The sequence below is a fragment of the Hippocampus guttulatus genome, chromosome 21 (assembly GCF_054856545.1).
Source record: "Hippocampus guttulatus isolate MCC_2025c chromosome 21, RoL_Hgut_1.0, whole genome shotgun sequence".
NCBI lineage: Eukaryota > Metazoa > Chordata > Actinopteri > Syngnathiformes > Syngnathidae > Hippocampus > Hippocampus guttulatus.
Genome location: NC_141281.1, coordinates 9,269,435 through 9,287,706, shown reverse-complemented (window position 1 = coordinate 9,287,706; position 18,272 = coordinate 9,269,435). Strand labels below are relative to the sequence as shown.

The window sequence follows — 18,272 nt, the reverse complement described above, 5'->3', positions numbered from 1 at the left end:
TTTAGGCCTCTGACGTCTGCAGTTTAAAAATAGATTCCAATTGAGGTGTCAGGTGATCAAGACATTGTTTATCTTGGCATGCATCCCCCCGCCCCGCAGGAGAAAGTACAGTCCTGACACCCGCCCACCTCACTGAAGATGATCATTGTTTCCGCTTGGCTGCAAATGCCATTGCACAAGCGCCGGCACTCCTCCCCATGGAGTGGGAAAGCCCGGCAAAGTGAGCGATCCTATTTAAAGGTGCGAGGTGGCCGCTCTCTGACACATTTCCACCAAACATCCCTCAAGGCAACAAAAAACGACGACACCTGCCAGAGAAAGAAACATGGAATGCCGCACCGTTTATCTCCTCACTGCACTCCTCATCCTCACCACCTTCACCACCAGCACGCATTCAGGTGAGGTTGTTGTTGTTGTTTTTTTTGTAAAATCACAAATGACTTTTCGAGCAGCTACCAACAACGTACCTGTTGCGATGTGTGTGTTTTTTGCAGCCAGCTGCTGTTTGAGGTACATGAAGCGGAAGTTGCCATGCCAAAAGGTGTTGGACTACAGCTTGCAGTCCATTGGCAAGTTCTGTGACATCAACGCTGTCATGTGAGTTTATTTCATGGCACAAAACAGTCACACACACACGCGCCGACGGGTTCACCGACAAGCCGGAGTTCCTCCAGGATGCTCATTCTCATGCTGGCTCCTGTTTTTTTTTCAGCTTTCACCTCCCTGGAAGGTTTTTGTGCGCCAACCCCATTGCGAGCTGGACCCAGCGAGTGATGCGGTGTATCGAGTGAGTGTGACTCGATATGAGACGGTTTTGTGTCTTTCTCGAAGTCATATCTGTGTCTAATCAATGTTATTTTGTACGTGTATGTGTGTGTGTAGCGAGCGCAAGAGGAAGAGCGAAAAGGCCCTCATCCAGCAATCTGTTAACAGCACAGCAGCAGCATAAACTCAAACAACTGCATTTTGTTTTGTTCTCCATTCAATTGTGCTTCGATACTTTTGATTTGATTTGAACACAAATGTAAGCTCTGTTTTATAAACAGCCAAGAGTAGTATTGTAAATACGTATGTACAGTACACGCTTTGGGAAGTTCTCGCATTTTCATTTTTTATGGTTGATGGTGAAAGCACGACCCATTGAGTTCTCAAATGTATCGCATGTTGGGCAGCTTTGGTTGCCTGTTTTATTTATTAAAGAGTTTGCTTTTTAATATCATGTAACGTCGTGATTATTTTGGGTTGACAATTCATTTAGTTTATTCTGTGTTTAAAAAATGAAGAAGGTATGACTAATGTTTAAAAACAAATTCACCAAGTTATTAATATTGGTAGGATAAATATAGAGGTGATTGTGTTGTATTAAAAAAACATTCATTGTATTTGAAAGAAAAATTTGCATCAGTCATGTATTTTCATTGCACCTGGCTCACCGTCGAAGAAGAGAGTCAACGAGAGTGAATGGAAAACAGTTGGAGAGGGAGAGCACGTGTGGTAACGTGTGTTAGGTTGAAAAGCGATGATCAAAAAACGTGACGAATGTTTGTTCAGGACAGCCTTATAATACACAAGTGAAGGCATATCGCTAAGAAGGGGACACTATAAGAACGACTGCGGAGTGTTTCTATCTGTCGGCGTGATCGTAGTCGTTCGCATTGGCTGCTAACGGCTAGTTAGCTAACGTGGTTAGCATATCCGGCTATTTAGCCACAGCTCGCCACGTTCCTGGCTTGTTAGCTGGAGTAGCTCATATTGGGAGTTACGTCAGAGGAGTGAACAAGGACTTTGGATAGCCAAGGAAGTTGGATTATAAATGACTGCACTTCAAAAATGTGGAGCGTTCGTGTTGGAATACAGCATCATTCCGGAACGTGAGTGTCTTCTCAAACGTGAGTAGTGAGTACACATTTCCTTTGACGAGGACGCCACCTACTGGACGTCGTGAGAACAGGCCTGCAACGTGTCTTTTGGGTTTGGGTTTTCGTTCAGAAATTGTCGGCATAGATCGTAAAATATTGGTTGTGCTTTGGTATAATTGGTAAGACAAATTACAGTGGTTCTCTAAGAAGTTATCTGAGGAACTGAGAATGTTTTTACTCCAATTTGAATGTCTGTTACCCCCCCCCCCCCCGTTTTATAAGGTGACTTAATTGTATTTTTTCTTTTCTCTCAATCGTAAATTTTATAACAAACTAATTTGATATTTTCATTATTGTGTATTTTGGGCACAAGTAATCAATTGTTGAGCTCTGGAATTACAACAGTAGTATTTTTTTTAAGTATTCTTTTGTCTTCACTCTCTCAATCGCATCGTTCACCAAATAAGAGGGACAGCCTGTTTGCATCAAGCTTTTTATTTTTCCACACCAGGTCCAAGTTTACTGTGAAACTGACAAAACACAAAAAACAATTGCACATTGTAGGTTTGAACACCAAAATGTTCCACCAAACCATATACTAATAAACGTTTTCTTAGTCGAGGGACATGAAGACTCTCTTTCTAGGTATTATATCAAAATTAGCCTTGTGAACTTGCCATGTCACTCCAGACTAAGGGAATAGAAAAGCCAGGGCTCCATCCGCCTTCTTTACCTTCTTCTTATCATGTTCATCATCATCATTTGTCCTCCACGGTGAGGAGTAATAGTTCCCCGTCTGCGTTGTCTGTGGTCTGCAGAGCCTGCCGCAGCTTCTCCCAGAAAAGTTCGGTGCACTGGGCCGCCCGGGGCCAGCTCAAGAAGGTCCGCTTGTTCACCATCTTCCTCATGCGGTAGTAAGGAGACAGCTCCCAGATGGGAATGTCCTCCAGGAAGACCAGGATGAGAACGTCCTTGTGCTCATCAAACAGACGGAAGCTGTCAGGACAGAGAAATGTGAAAATCTTTCCTGTGTCACGGTTATTAGCAGAGATGGCAAAAGTACTCACGCTCTGCCCATAAGTAGAAGTACTTGTGGAAAAAACCCCAAAAATGCATAGTTCTTACCCGGCCACCTGAATCTCTCTTGAACACCACTCACTCTCCAGGTATTTGCGACTGATGACGCAAATGGTTTTTCTGCTGGCATAGATGGCCTCTGTGATGTTGTCCATGATGGGTTTCCCTGTCGGGTGAATTAAAAATTAGCGCAACAGCGACACCCTATGGAGCAAAGGTGATACTACAACGCGTTCCCCACCTGGCTCAAAGTCTCGGTGGTGCAGGCACAACCTCCAGCCCTGCTCTTCCTCAAGTTTGGGCAGCAGCTCCCTGTAGACCCAGTCCTCGTCGTGGGTGTTGAAAGAGACAAAGGCGTCATATAGACACTTTGGTTGCCTGTTCCTGTATTTCCTCTCATACAGTCGAGCCAGCAAGAGGTGATAGGCGTAAGCCAGCTGCCATCGCAGGAAGTGATAGGTGAACGCCGCCAGCTGAAACAGGAGGATGGCGCACGTGGTGGAGATGTAGTAGATGAACCCCACGTCTACAGAGCAGGATTGGATGTCAAGGTCCAGCAGCTTCATCCCTTTAAGGTTCAGGGGGTAGTTGCAGACAAAGTTATAAGCGTCATATACTTGGGTTGGCGTTTTGTTCATCCACCGGAGGAACCAGGAGTTGTCGCAGTCGCATAAGAAACCGTTCCCTTGAAGATCCAAATACATCAGAGAAGGAAGGGAGGACATTTGTTCCTTGGTGATGACTGAATACTGGTTCCTCCGGGCTTGTAGGAACTCTAATTTGGTCAGGTTGGCCTCCTTGAGGAAATCTAGCGACCGGAGAGAGGTTCTTGAAATGTAGAGGCTTTGGAGGTTGTGGATGGGATCAAACATCCTGGGAGAGATATCCGTGAGCTCATTTGTACTGATGTCAAGCTTCTGAAGGGAAGGCGTGTGCTTGAACGTATCTTGGTGCAAGGAGACAATTTGGGCGTTCCTCATGTCAAAAATGAGAAGGTTGCTCAAACCCTGAAGAAAGTTGCGAGGTAGCTGGGACCTGCCTCTGCCGTGTTGCCCCGCCATGGCCAAAGTCTCCAGTTGAGAAAGGCGGGAGAACGGCGCCTCGGGCAATGCTGAACTGCTCCTGTACTTGATGCGATTGTCCAATAAATTCAACCTTCTTAAATTAATAAGATCATTGAACACGCCCGCGGTGAGCTCGGTCTCTTCGATCTGGTTGGATGGCAGCAGAATGTCGGTGAGCATCGTCAGGCCGACGAAAGAACCGCTTTCAAGCTTTTGGAGTTCATTCCTCTGCATTGATAAATTCTGGAGAGACCGCAAGCCCTCAAACGCTCCCTTCTCGATGGTGGTAATTCGATTCTCATCCAGTTTCAGCTGCCTGAGATTTGGCAAGTATCTCGTGAAAACGCTGTTCAGTTTCGTGATCCGGTTGGTCTGCAATTTGAGGACCTGAAGGTTGGTCAGATCTTTGAAGACGCACAAATTGATGGTCGATATGTAGTTCCGATAAAGGCCGAGCACCCTGAGTTTGCGCAGCTCTGCAAAGTCTTCGCAACCGAGTGAGCTGATGTTGTTGAAGCTCAGGTCCAGTTCGAGAAGTCTCGTCAGATTCCTAACGGCGGGCGGGACCGACGATAGTCTGTTCTGGCTGAGAGTCAAGCTTTTCAGACCGTGTAGGGCTCGGAAGGCGTCGCTGAAAATGCTTTGCATGCGATTGTTGGCCAAATCCAACTCTGTGACGGAGGAGCACAACCGAAGCAAAGTGCAATCGAGCAGCTGAAGTCTGTTGCCTCTGAGTTGCAGCTGAGTCAGTGTCGGGATGGTGCAGGACATGTTGAGCAGTTCTCGGAGGTTGCGTTTCATCGCGTTCATCCGGAGCGTGCTAAGCGAAAAGTTGACGCTACGAAAAAGCGCCGCGGCGTCTCTGTGCTCCAAGTGAAGCCCGCCGATATCGAGCGTGGTCAGCCGTCTTAGCCCCACCTCTTCGCCAATCTCACAGGACAACTTTCGCTTTCTCGGCGCGCCACCGATGTTCAGCCAAGTGAGGTTCTGGAAAACGTCCGCGCTAATAGCAAAGACGTCGATGTTGTTTTGAGACAGATCGAGGTACGCCGGGCCCACCGTGATGTTGGTGAGTTCCCAGGACCGAAAAATGCTGATGTCGATTTTTTTGATGAATAGATACTGCAGATTTGGTAGATGTTGGATCGCGTAGTGAACCTTTGTCAGGTGCCGCAGTTTGTTGAACGACAAGTCCAAGACGGTCACATTCGTCAGTGGTTTCAAGGAGGAAGGGTTCACAGTTGTGATGGAATTGCTCGTTAGTCGTAGCTCGGTCAGGTTGCTCAAACCTTCAAAAAAATCTCCCAGTTGCGTCAGACGGTTATTATTCAGATTTAACTTTTGGAGTGAGCGCAGGGCGGCAAAGGCACCCTTTTCGATCTGTGAAATGTTGTTGCGCTTCAGGTCCAGCTGCACCAGGACCGCGTGATTCACGAAATCGCCCACCCGGATGGCGGCTATTTTGTTCACCGCCAAGTCAATGGTTTTGACCGATGCCGGGATGCCCCAAGGGACGGCTCGCAGTTTGTTGGCCGAGCAAATGGCGTTGCCGTTGCTGATTCGACAGTCCTTCAGAATGTATCCGACGCAACAGTTCACGCTCAGAGAAAAAACAAAACCAAAGATCAACCGCCACAATCGTCCATTTCCGAGCCCATCGTTATCCATCGCGGAAAAATCCAGTCTTGAGCTTTGTGCCAAAAGTATGAATGAAGTTCACTCAGGCAATGACATTTTGAGATTAGTTTCAGAAGGAAGACGTGGAGGGTCTTCAGACTTACCACAAGGCCGGCGAGTATTATCTGCGACTGATACCAATGATCCGCTGCGAGATTTTGTTTGCCCGTGTGAGATTCCTGCTCGCTGCAGTGCGAGTGAGGAAGTGAGAGCGCGCAACTGGGTCGTTTCTTCACTTGGAAGCGGATCACATGGGCAGAGAAGCGAGAACGGTCAAGTTTACTTTCACTTTTCATGACAGGAGACGGTCTGAACCCAGCCGTCCGCGGAATGTCAATTTCAACAGCGAAAGGAAATCCAAAAATGGAAATTTGTGCGTTTTCTTTTAATAACAAGAAGAGTGAATAAAATTTGTTTTGGTTTAAAATTGGTTTTGAAGACTGATCATAAAATGCCTGAATGGTTGCGAACATGAGCACAGAGCAAATTTATATATTATATATATTCAACTTTTTTTGCCATTATTCTGAGCTCGGGGTGTAAAAAAAAATACGTACAATAAATGAACAGTCACAGGAAATGTACAGTATTGCAATCTTGTAATTTTTTCTTGCCAGTCATTCCTGAAAATAAACAGAGGAAGTTGTACGTAATTTTAGTTTCCATAGTAACTGGGAATAAAACAGGAACCTTGAACTATTTACTCAGGTCCCGCTGTTGCGTTGGTTTGAATCTAAGTGTGGGGAAAAGGCTTTTCAAGTTCATCAGCCACTTCCACTTCACTTTAACCGTCAAAGGATCGTGTTTTTTTTTTCTTTTTTTATGTGGCAGGAGAACAAGGATTGTTTTAAGGAGAAAAGAGAAGCAAGAATAAACAGGAAGTCACGTGAAGTAAGCCGCAATCCCCTCGCAAATCACCCCGGCGACTGACACCACACACCACACCGAAGTTAAAATCGACTGTTTTATTATTATTATTTTTGTCCCCCCACCGCCCATCCCCCACATTCACTTAAAGTTCATGTAAACATGTTCCAATACTTTTGATCTCCAAATGTCTTCCTAAACAAGGCAAGTGACTTTCCTTTTGGAGCAGTCGGTGACTTTGAGCAAAACATTAACGGGCGGGGTATAAATCCAGGTGGGACTCCACACCTATTCATATGTTTATTGCACATTTGCACACCACATCTTGGTGCCAAGCAACTGCGCGAGACAGGCAAGGAGCTTCATTTGGACAAAAGTAGTGCTTTGGCACCTCCTCATGGCATAATTTTTATAAACATTTTTGGTGGTGGGGCACGGGGAATCAGGCGAGGGGGGGGGGTTGCAAATTATATTTGCAGTCAATCTTTATTAGGATTATCACTCATTATGTGGCGCACGCCGGCATTAAAGGGGACTTTGAAAATACCGTGATGGGAGTTCCCGACGGAGGAGGAGGTGGGAGTTGAGCCACCGAAGCAACTCTCTTCTGCAGCCTGGAGGGAGGAAATCGAGCAATGAGGGAAGAAAGAGGAGGAGGTCAGCTGAGGATTCATTACGGTCGACCCCCAACCCCCGCGCAAGCTAGCTGAAGGAAACCAAAGTGGTGATTCCCTGCCTCTCATCCACACACGCCGAGAACCTCTGGAGGATGACATCTTCCCTCCATCCCATCTGCACCGCGGTACGTAGCCTCGTAGTCATGCACGGACGTGCGCGCCGAACAACCCACGCGGGCGCGTGCGCCGCTTCAAAAGAGAGAAGGAGAGAGAGTCGAGAGAGAACGAGCGCCCGTGCTCGACTTATATCTCCCACTCTTGCACGCCGAGGCAAGGACGCGCACACTCGCGCCTCATCTCACTGTCTCCCGTTGCCAGGAGCCGAGCAGGACCAGCCCACGATGCCTGCGCGGAGACTCTTGTGACAGGCGAGCCAGCTCAGGAATGTACCGGAGCATCACCGGACGTCCGCAGCTGAACGCCACCCCGCTGCGCTAACGGGACCGGAGGAGGTGGGAGGGGAGTTACCCCGGAGGAGGCGCAAAGTTTACCCAATGGCGCTGGTGATGGAGCCGGTCAGCAAGTGGACTGCGAGCCAGGTGGTGGACTGGATGAAAGGTGCGTGACAGGCCAGGAGCGATGGAGGAGCATAAATCACCTTTGACGTCATCTTTCAGACAAGTCACGATTCGTTTACTGTACAGAGGATGGTGACACGGTATTTTTTTTTTCTCCTGCAAACAAAACGGACAATATTTGTCTTTGCAATTTGGAGGCGACGTCGTCACGAGTCGATAGTTTAAAATGAGCCCGGTCGTTCTATTCAAACGCATGAGGAGCAAAATCGGAGAAACGGATCATTTTGCGGCGCTGTCAATCCACATCGATCGAGATCGCACTCTCAGCGATCGTGCATCGTCGAGTTTCGGTGTTTCATTGAACTCGTAAATGCGATACTTTCACGACGCAAATTAAACGATATTTCATCTGTGGTGTGTCTCTTAACTCATTCACTCCCAAAGACGTTTTTAAACGTCTTTTCAGACTTGGTCTAGAATTGGCTGTTACTGAATGAGTTAATAATGAATCCGTTTTTCTTTGTATATCACTGTCAGTAACATTCGTTACCACTTAGCGCTGGTCGCATAATTAAACTCGTTATTCTCAACATCTACATTGATGATGTCACGATGACAGCAGCGATCGGCAGGAAAACACTTGACTTCACTTTTTTTTTTTTCGTAGCAGCTATCCTGAGAGAACAAAGCTTGCTTCAGTCACATTTCGCAGCACTTGACAGCTCGCGCAGCCGTGCATAAGTCAGCCGCGCGCAGCCGCAGGCGTGTGAACGCTGCGAAACTCTCCTCATGTGTACCTGTTGCCGCTGACAGGAGAGAAACGAATGTCAATGAGAGTGGAAAGGCAAAGTTGAATTCGTCGTGCTTTGGTTTTAGTTGCCTTTGGCCAATGTTGCAGACATGCTTTGTAGTGTAGCTTTTTTTTGTTTGTTTGAAACATTTTTTGCTTTTTTTTTTTACTCAATAACATTTTCAACAAAAATCGCGTCATTGAAGCGCAATAAGCCACGAAACAAAGAATAGTCCACAAAATCGCTCCCTATGTCAAAAAGGGAGAAACAACATTTTTTATTTGAAGCTTCCCAAAAGTCAAAACATTTTCAATCGTTAAGTTGAGAATGCAGTCATGATTCAATCTCATGAACAGCAAAAAAAAAAAGTTGTGAAGTGGCAATGACAAGTTTGTATTTTTCCAGAAAAAAAAGCTGAAATGTTACCCCAGTAAAGTAACATTTTCCACGTTAAAGTCATTATATTATGTCAAAGTTTGCTTTCAGGCACCCTGTCACCTGACAACATGATAAACTGGCCACTGTCGTATCTGCTGTCCCTGAAAGGATTAATGAGGGCAAAAAAGTCAGATTCCAACTTTAGACCCACAAAAATGTCTTTAAAAAAAAAAATCATGCAGGGATGTCAGAGGAAGCTAAAAGAGGCAGTACTAAATGTTTTTAACATTTTCTTTTTAATTTTACATTTTTTAAAATGTGTGTACTGTAGTATTGCACTATTTAACATAATATATCCATCAATCCTACAGTCGTTGCAAATTATTTTACGAACCCCCAAGTGATGGCTCGTGGATCCCGGAGGCATCCCACTTTCAGAAGCGCTGACCTACATAAAATGAAAAATAAATAAATAAAAATGACCAATCGCATTGAATATTGATGGCTTGTTGCATAAAAATCAGGTCGAGGATGTCTCATTCGGTGACGCGCAGGCAGCAATCGTGTCCGGCATTGTCACTTTCTCCGCGAGGGTGGTCATGTGCATATGGCGTGTGCTTCTTTGCGCATGTGTGTGTTTGCGCGCTCGCGCTTGGCATGCGGGCGGATGGCGAGTTGTTTGGTCTCAGAGCGTCTGTGCTCAACAGCTGACGAGAGCAACGGCGGCCCACCTGCCCCGAACGCAACAAAACACAACGCGGCAGAAGGGCATCGGCGCGCAATCCATGTTGGGCCTCTCGGTTGTGTCTGGCAACGCTGGGAAACATGATACACTATATATGTGTGTGTGTGTGTGTGTGTGTGTGTGTGTGTGTGTGTGTGTGTCCGGAGCATATGCCAACGTCCAGCTATTGTTGATTAGGCAACAGCGTCCACATTAGCGCTTCAGTCTCTAATATAAATATGTTGCTCGGGCGCCATTTTGTGGCCAAGGAACTGTGTTGAAGTGAGGGGGCGGAACTTCACTTTGTCAGAAGCGGAGCCTTGTTTGCCGAAGTCGAAACCAAACGCACAAATGTGTCGGTGTGCTTTTTTTTTTTAGGGGCGTGGCCTAGTGAGTGATGTCAGGAGATGGATTCAGTCCTGTTGGCTGCTCAGTTCACGTCGGCTCCATGCTCCTTGCGAGTGTTTTCATTTTGTATGTTGACTGTTTGGCCTGTTCAGTCGACGACAGCGGCTCTCCCTTTTTTCCCGTAAATTGGAACCGTCGTACGTCAAGAAACCACGGCTTGTTGATGTGAGGGGCGGAGCTAAGTTTAGTCTAGGTCGTTACTGGAATTTACCGACAGTCTTTGGCACATTAAATTATTAATATAGGCAGTTTTGAATGCTTATTTCTTCCTCATTCTATTATCATATGAACAAAGAGGACAGTGATTAGTTTTATCCAAATAATCCAAAATCTTTTTCAAACGACAGCAGGGATTTAACCCATTCATGCACCCAACAACCTGATAAGATGATAAGATGTCCACTGTAGGAACTGGAGGACTACATGTGCGTGTGTGGGAGTTTTGCTGGCCTGCTCTTGTGAAAAGTGTGCATCTGTGGGAGTCAAGCGCGTGAGTCAGCAATGAATCATGCATTTTTCAGTCGCACCCCAGCACACGCACGCATGCTTCTTGTTGGTCCGTTCGCAAATATTCCACCTTCGTTTTAATTTCGCCGAATCTCTGGCGACGCACACACGGGGCAGCAACCCATACAAACAGAGCAGGCAACGCCACACGTTCTCCCTGCTCCGTGCGTCGTTCTTAACTCATTCAGTACCACAGCCAATTCTGGACCAAATATGAAAAGACGTTTAAAAACGTCTTTGGGAGCGAATGAGTTTTAATTATGCAGCATTTCTTCCAGCGGAGCTCAGTGCTGCCCCGGCATTTTGTGTGGCAAGATGTGGTATTACATAAAGGTGGTCACAGTCTTCTCGAATGATGAAGACCAGCTAGGAGGAGGTAAGGCCGCGACTGACATGTGACGTGCACTTGCATTTCGGCTGGATTTCCCGCCCTCATAAGAATTCATTGTAGCCTTTGAATGAACACCATTCTGGCTCTGACGCACAGAAGTAAATCTCTCCTCGGACCTTGAGCGTGATTGCCCCGCAGCTAGTGTATATTAAATGCGCGTGCGTGCACTCGGCGACGCCGCCCACAATTGCCTTCATCCGTATTGGCCGGCGTTGGCGCCTCTGCGTTCCGCCAGCGATAACGGAGGGTAATTACGAGGCCAAACTTGGCCGCAAAGTGCATATTGCCCCCCACCCCTTCTACTCCTTCTGCTCGTGAGCCTCCCTCGGCAGCAGAGTAACACTCTGCCCGTGAGAGACGACATTGTTTTAATCGGCTTCACGTCTACTGGGAGGTGCTATTAACACTCAATAAAACACTCGCTGGGAGTGCATTAAAAATAGCTGAGGAGTGGGGAAGGGGTCGGGGGGGGGGGCACGAGCTACTTTGCATGAGCCTTTCATCGTGCTCAGGTTGAATTTGACCCGTTTTGACTTTAAAACTATAGTGGAACCTGGGTTTTTGTGATTAATTTGGCACAAAACAAACCATATGAAAACCAAAGCTATAATTCTAATAAGAGTTAATGGGAATATGATTAATCTGCTACAGACACCCAAAAAGATGGACAAAAAACACTTGATAGATAACAGTGCCCCCCCCCCCCAAAAAAACCAAATAATTTCTTCAAAAATAGTTTTGTCCGTCTGTGTTAGATTCAGGAAAATGGTGGCTGTCTTGAAATTGTACAGGCTTTATAAGAGTAGGCTGCCTCAGAAACATGAAACTGTTGGTCTCTGGAGGCTGCTGGGAAAATCTCAAAACAATGAAAAAAAAAATCTAAACCAGATGTCAGATTTCCATTTAGGGTTTTGTTGATTGCGCTAAAATGTCAGAACAGAACAGGAGTGAAGAGTCAAATTGAAAAAATACTGTAATCTTTTTTTTTTTTTTATACATGGACTGTCTGTATTGCGTTTAAGTCTGGAATTTGATGAATGGCGAACACTGTATTTGTACTTTCATTTAAGATGTAGTTGTAGAGGGCGACGTACTAGTCCACAATGGTGTGTGTGTGTGTGTGTGTGTGTGTATGTGTGTGTTTGCAATATAACAGCTGCTTTCGGAAATTTCCTCCTGACTCTTTGCTTCCTTGTGTTTGCATCTGGCTTGGAGCCGTTCTGACCGATGAGTTTGTTGTGGAGCTCGGGCTTCCAGCGGCAGGGGAAATCAAGTGCTTGCCTCTTCAGAGGCGTGTGTTTCTGTGTGTTTACCCTCCACCGGGCATGATTTGCTCGGAGTTTGTTTCGGCCGTCGGGCGGTGTCGCGCTGCAGCTCTGTGAGCAAAATTTCCCGCCGCAACCGCACATACGCACGCAAGAAAAAATGTTGCGTTGGCAAGAGACCAAGTCGTACCCCGCTCGAGCGCTACAACGGCTGCTTGACCTTAGATACGACCAACCACAGCGTCGTCTTTCAGTCCCCTGGCTTCCTTCCAACGCTGATTAGTATTTATATTGCGCTGTTATAAATCGAGAAAGGCACAGTCTGGGCACAAACAGAAAACTGAGCTGGAACACGTCTGAAGACAGTAGAACAATAGTCATATATTCTTTATCCTCTGTGTTCAGCAACCGATATTAATGCCGTACTGATGAGCTGGGAGGATTTGGGATGTTTTAATGGTACATCCGTCCGTCTGTCTTTTACTGTACACATTGGAAAGAGCAGCACAAAAAACAAAATAAGGTTATTTGATTTATTTATTTTTTTAAATTGCCTCGCAATGTGTGTGTTGCAGGTTTGGATGACTGCCTGCAGCAGTACGTGTGTGTGTTTGAGCGCGGCGGCGTGTGCGGCGAGAGGCTGCTGAGGATCAGCCACGCCGAGCTGGAGGACCTTGGCGTGTCCCGCATCGGACATCAGGAGCTCATACTGGAGGCCGTCGACCTGCTCTGTGCACTGGTAAGGTGTCCAATGTGGGCAGGGGGGCAAACTTGACGGCATTTGGTTTTTAAACAGTTTTAGGAGTTGTCACGGTAACAAAAAAATGGGCTCAGCGTTCGTTTAGCAGTATGGGGAGGAATGAGGGTTGCAGAAAAACGGTGTTTGGGGGACTCAAAATTTCAATACTTGGATACGATATGAAGTTTTGCAGTCCTACGAAAATATTTTAGGTTTTGATGTTGTGAAAATGGACTGCACGGGCGCAGAACTCCGGCCTGGAGACAGAGAGCGTGAGAACGCTGGCCCACAAGCTGGGCGCCTCGGCCAAAAACCTGCAGAATTTCATCTCGGGCCGCCGCCGCAGCAGCCAATCGGAGAGCAGGACGTCGCGGCGGCTCCCCAACGACCTGCTCACCTCCGTGGTTGACCTCATCACCGCCGCCAAGAGTCTGCTCGCGTGGCTGGACAGGTGAGAGCAACCTCACAACCCAAGGGGGATTCCATTTTGTCAGGTCATGGCGTTGTCAAATAGAGAGGAGAAAAAGAAAGGTGCTTTGACGCCATCTTGTGCAGGCCATTACCCCCGGCACGCCTTTCACTTTAAACTTACAGCCTTCAACTTGATAGCGTCGCGCACGACGTAGCGGACAGCGAGGGAGGGGGACTTTTCGCCTTTCACGCGCGTGCGTCCAATCAGCGTCGCCCTGTTTCCGTCGCCGCCGATCGCAGTCTCGCTCAGCAACATCAGGTTCAAATCGATTTAATGCCCCCTGCCGTCTCCTCCCGGTTCGTACTGTCGTTCAATTTCATCAGGCCTCCACACAACAACAGACACACAGGGCGGAGGTCTCCAAATGCCAGACGCCCACTCGTGTCCTCCCGTCCTACACACACACATCTGCATGCACCGACCCAGTGAGGCAAACGCGCAGGCGGCCGCCCACGTAAAAGTGATGCAACCGTAAAGCGACAGCGGAGCTCGCCGCTCTTCATTACCAAGGCGACCTTAAAGTCGGAGCGCGGCAGACTCTTTGGTCCGATGTCGGGTTGGAAGTCTCGGTCAGTCAGGCGTCGGCTGAAGGCAACCAAAGAGGCGGATTCGGGCAATCGTTATTTCCAGGGCTAGTGTTGCCGTCATTGCCGTCGTTCACCTGGCCCTCCCCCCCAAAAAAACAAAAAACAACAACAACCCAAAAAAAATCATTTTTCGCATCTGCCGGAGTGAGCAATATCACACCTCATCGATTTCCTTTTTATGTGCGCATTTGCAAGCACCTGCCTCTGAATTATTAACGTGACGCCGCAGCGCGTGGGAGAGATTTGCGGCCGTATGTGTTACGGAGCGACTGGCTGACAATTGTCAATGGTAATGCAAGTTTAATGGGGGAAATAGCTCATCCGCTCAAAGTGAATGAAGTTGGGTGCTTCGGGTTTTTAAATAAAGGGAGTGAGAATGAGGACTGTTGCCGTAGCAACAAGGCAACGGAAGACACTTAATCCATTCACGTAAAATACCCTGAGCGGGAATTAATCGAATGAAATCCAAGGAGAAGCGAGTGTTGTGTATTCTGGTGTGAAGGCGGAGACAGCTTTAAACTGTTCAGTTTATCCCTAATGCAAAATTTGGTCAAATTTCAAAACACAGTTATTTATTTATTTTTTGGGGTCAAAATTTCAAAATAAAAGCCAAAAATTAAAATGTTTTTGTTGGCTTTTTGGTTGATTTAAACTGTTCCAACTTTAACCTGTTCATCTTCTCTCACTGCATTTTTGGTCAAAATTTCAAAATAAAACCAAAAATGATCCTTTTTTTTTCCCGCTGCGTTTCAAAATTTTTGGACTGATTCAAACCATTCCAACTTCGACATGTACGCTCAGCGCCGCTTGTGTTGGCCCGTTGCTTGAAAAACCCGAGTTTTGGCGGCGCCATGCTTTCTCCAACAGGCTGCGTAGCCGTCGGCCCTGCATGTATATTTAGCGCACAACCTCAATCGCGATGACCCACATGGCACACGCGCACCGCAGACTTGACGGGGTGCGTGGGACTGCGGTCCAATGAGGAAAAACTGGGTCTTCAGAGCAGCCAAGTGTGCCTTTGTCCTCATTTGAGTGTTTCACAGGTTTTTTGCTACTGTGGTATTGTTTTGTATTGACTTGACCATCTCCCGCACTTACTTTCACTTGTTGAATGCTCAAAATTTCAAGTGGATCACGCACTGCGACGATGCTGCTTTCTGTACCTAATCAGTTGTCCCTGGAGCGTTTTGCTAACTCCCTTTTACGTCCCTCGTTGCACATGATTAAAGCATTTTTGAAGCGCCTCGTCTGCTTCTCGGCAGGTCTCCTTTCGCCGCGGTGGCGGACTACTCGGTGACCCGAAATAATGTCATCCAGCTCTGCCTGGAGCTCACCACCATCGTGCAGCAGGTTGGTGTCATTGTTACTGTGGATATTTTGCGCCATCTGGTTTTCTGACTTCAAGCTTGTTGCGGTCTTTTCTCCCTCCCGGGGTAAAAGGCGGACTCAGATATTCCCACCTGAGTAATATCGGATGGGCGGTAGTGGGCTCAGGTTCTTTTTAGGATGACCTTTGACCCCGGCGTGGAAATCGCATATTATCAAGGTGCAGATAGCATATGGAGGTGTAATGTCACTGACATTGTGTTTGTGTGCCCCCTCAGGACTGTACGGTGTTTGAGACGGAGAATAAAATCCTGCACGTGGTGAGTCGGCGCGTCTCGGCCCGGGCCGCGCCTTGTTCGCACCGGCGTCGCATTTGAGTAAATGCTGAAAACATGAACTCCACATCTGTTGCTCGAGTGCCAAACCTCTCTCTAACTTCTCTGCTCCAGTGCAAGACTCTATCCGAGGTGTGTGAGCACATCGTGTGCGTGTCGTCGGACCCGCTGGTGTCTCAGTCGGCCCACCTGGAGCTGGTCCACCTCACCAACGTCAAAGCCTCCGAAGGCCTGGTAAGCAGAAATGACAATCAATCGAATACAAGAGTCAATCAGTCACTCCGACGGCTTATTATCGCCCTGAGGCAGGGGTGTCAAACTCATTCTAGTCGCGGGCCAAATTGGAGTTACGTCTTCCCATGGAGGGCCGTCGTGACAGTGAAACCACAACATTACGTGTGCACAACAAATGAATAGGTTACTAGTTTTGAAATCAGTCAAGTCGATTAAAATAGTTTAATTATTATTCACGTGAGGGTAAACAGGGTAACAAAATGATTACAAAATCTCAACGTTATTTATTACAAATGACAATTTGGTACAGACCTTAGCTAGTTGACACACGTGATTTGCTTTTGCGGAACACATAAAATGACCTGGTGGGCCAGATCTGGCCCCCGGGCCTTGAGTTTGACACATGCTCTATGCCAAGGGGTGTCAAACTCATTTTTGTCGTGGGCCACATTTCAGTTGCTGTTTCCCTTGGAGGGCCGTTGGTCACTGAAACCATATGCCAATAATAACTGTTTCTTCAACTATTGTTTCAGTTACTGTACTAAGGGGTTCGGTTACGAGAACATGTTGATAATATTTAATTAATTACATATGAGAATTTTAAATTTCGGTCGAGATTTTAGAAAAGCATCATGGAAGTTGACATGTTTGGTTTGCTTTCATGGGCCACATAAAATGATGTGGCTTGCCAGATCTGGCCCCCGGGCCGTGAGTTTGACACCAGTGCCCTAAGGGTTAAATTTTGTGAAACACTTCTTGCATTGGAGCTCATTAACGCTTTCATGCAGCCTCTTAAACCTGATAACATGATCAGCTGTAGTATCCGCCGTACCCGAAAGGGTTAAATTGGATGGGTGATGTACCAAAGGATCATTTGGTGTCCATTTGCTGTGTTCCTATGACTAGGGAATGTACATCAAGTCAACCTACGACGGCCTCCACGTGATCACGGGGACGACGGAAGGGGTGAGAAGCTCTTGGATGAATCAATGAAACAAATACAGAACAGCCGAGAAAAGAATAGACCAAAGTGCGTCTCTGGCCGCCCGCCAGACGTTGAAGAATGTTTGTAAACCTGTTTCCAAGAATATCTGACATCATATTCGGTTGCATGGCGATGACATTAGAGCGCACGGTCGTTCGTTAACGTTCTCGCTCGCGCCAAGCAGCGATCGATGCGCTCGCTGTCCGACTCACAACGTTTCGTATTTCTGCGTCTCCTCGGTGGGCGCTCGCAGTCACCGGCCGACCGCTGCAAGAAGATCCACGCCGGGGATGAAGTCATTCAAGTCAATCACCAGACTGTGGTGGGTTGCTGCCGTGCACGTCTATGCTTGTGTGTAGTGGAGAGCGAATGTGGGGAAAAAAATATTTTGTGCAGAGATGGACAGTACATTGGTATTGAATGTCATTAGCTTGTGCGGGTGTAGCCAGCGAGTGTATCGTCAAATTGAGGGCAGGTTACGTAACGGAAGTTCTATAGATAGTCTCACCACCTCCAATCATCACGACTCGCAATTTCTGCCTCATGCCAAGCCGCCCCTTGTTTCTCCCCCGCGCCTTCCGCAGGTGGGCTGGCAGCTCCGCAACCTGGTGGGCTCCCTGCGGGCCGACAAGGGCGTGGTATCGCTCACCCTGAAGAAGCGACCGCAGAGCACGCTCAGCTCGGCGCCGGCCCTGCTCAAAAACATGCGCTGGAAGCCCCTGGCCCTGCAGGTAGGACGCGCACGCACTCGCTACCTTTTATAGACTTTATCCAAATGAGGTGTTGCCCCACTTTGGCCCCCCCCTCCGCGGGTCTGTATGAGCCTCGGCGAAAGTGTGTAATTAGGTCAGAGCGCTGGTTTGGTTTGCCGAATGGGCTACAGAGATAAGCCACCGTCCGTTGACATTTCCGCTATTGTCATGAATTAATGCATGTAAATTCCTAATTAACTCGCAAACACAACGGTGCACTCTGTCAGACGGTTGCTTTTCGGAAATATGGCCCGTGACGTACAACTCGCCGCCAAAGGAGGGTTCGCTCTATTGAAAAAGAAGATCTTTTATGTTATAAATTCATTATTTTGTCTTTGATTGCTCGTGGGCTTATATGCACCATGCCGAGAGTGGTTTACGTGGCTTTTACGGCATCAGTAAATCCAACCCATGAAGCTGTCGATGGCACGAGCCATTAAAAGAAGACAGTAAAGATGAGCTGAACTGGGGCTTTTGTTCGTGTATTAAAGTCAAGGAATTTGTGCGCCCAAAATGAACAGTTTAAAACTCATTCACTCCCAAAGACGAAACGTCTTTTCAGACTTGGTCCAGAATTGGCTGGTACTGAATGAGTTCATCAGCAGGCAGCCGTTGCGCCATTTCAGTCCTGTAGGCCGA

The 18,272-nt window shown here is 47.3% G+C and overlaps 3 protein-coding genes across 7 annotated transcripts in view; 2 read left to right on the top strand and 1 right to left on the bottom strand.

Annotated features, from left to right (window-relative positions):
- Positions 1–184: 184 nt before the first annotated feature.
- Positions 185–1,219, top strand: ccl20b (chemokine (C-C motif) ligand 20b). The gene is made up of 4 exons (XM_086102080.1): positions 185–398; positions 495–597; positions 713–787; positions 883–1,219. The coding sequence occupies exons 1-4, from the start codon at positions 326–328 to the stop codon at positions 947–949; spliced, it is 318 nt and encodes a 105-aa protein (XP_085958206.1). The 5' UTR covers positions 185–325; the 3' UTR covers positions 950–1,219.
- Positions 1,220–2,338: 1,119 nt separating this feature from the next.
- tlr22 (toll-like receptor 22) lies at positions 2,339–5,872 on the bottom strand. The gene is made up of 3 exons (XM_086102619.1): positions 3,178–5,872; positions 2,985–3,102; positions 2,339–2,855 (listed from the first exon to the last, which is right to left on the bottom strand). Exons 1-3 carry the CDS (start codon positions 5,666–5,668, stop codon positions 2,618–2,620), a joined length of 2,847 nt encoding a protein of 948 aa, XP_085958745.1. The 5' UTR covers positions 5,669–5,872; the 3' UTR covers positions 2,339–2,617.
- A 1,535-nt stretch (positions 5,873–7,407) lies between these two features.
- Positions 7,408–18,272, top strand: part of cnksr2a (connector enhancer of kinase suppressor of Ras 2a) — a 31,163-nt gene continuing 20,298 nt past the window's right edge. For 2 of the 5 annotated variants that reach the window (XM_086102617.1, XM_086102615.1), the window contains exons 1-9: positions 7,408–7,779; positions 12,779–12,942; positions 13,191–13,393; positions 15,264–15,351; positions 15,606–15,647; positions 15,777–15,896; positions 16,803–16,862; positions 17,135–17,203; positions 17,466–17,612. In XM_086102617.1, coding sequence (XP_085958743.1) covers positions 7,716–7,779; positions 12,779–12,942; positions 13,191–13,393; positions 15,264–15,351; positions 15,606–15,647; positions 15,777–15,896; positions 16,803–16,862; positions 17,135–17,203; positions 17,466–17,612 — 957 coding nt within the window. In that variant the 5' untranslated portion in view covers positions 7,408–7,715. Of the gene's footprint in view, positions 7,780–10,853; positions 10,924–12,778; positions 12,943–13,190; positions 13,394–15,263; positions 15,352–15,605; positions 15,648–15,776; positions 15,897–16,802; positions 16,863–17,134; positions 17,204–17,465; positions 17,613–18,272 lie in introns of those variants that run through there. The other 3 variants (XM_086102613.1, XM_086102614.1, XM_086102618.1) reach the window with 3 other exon arrangements.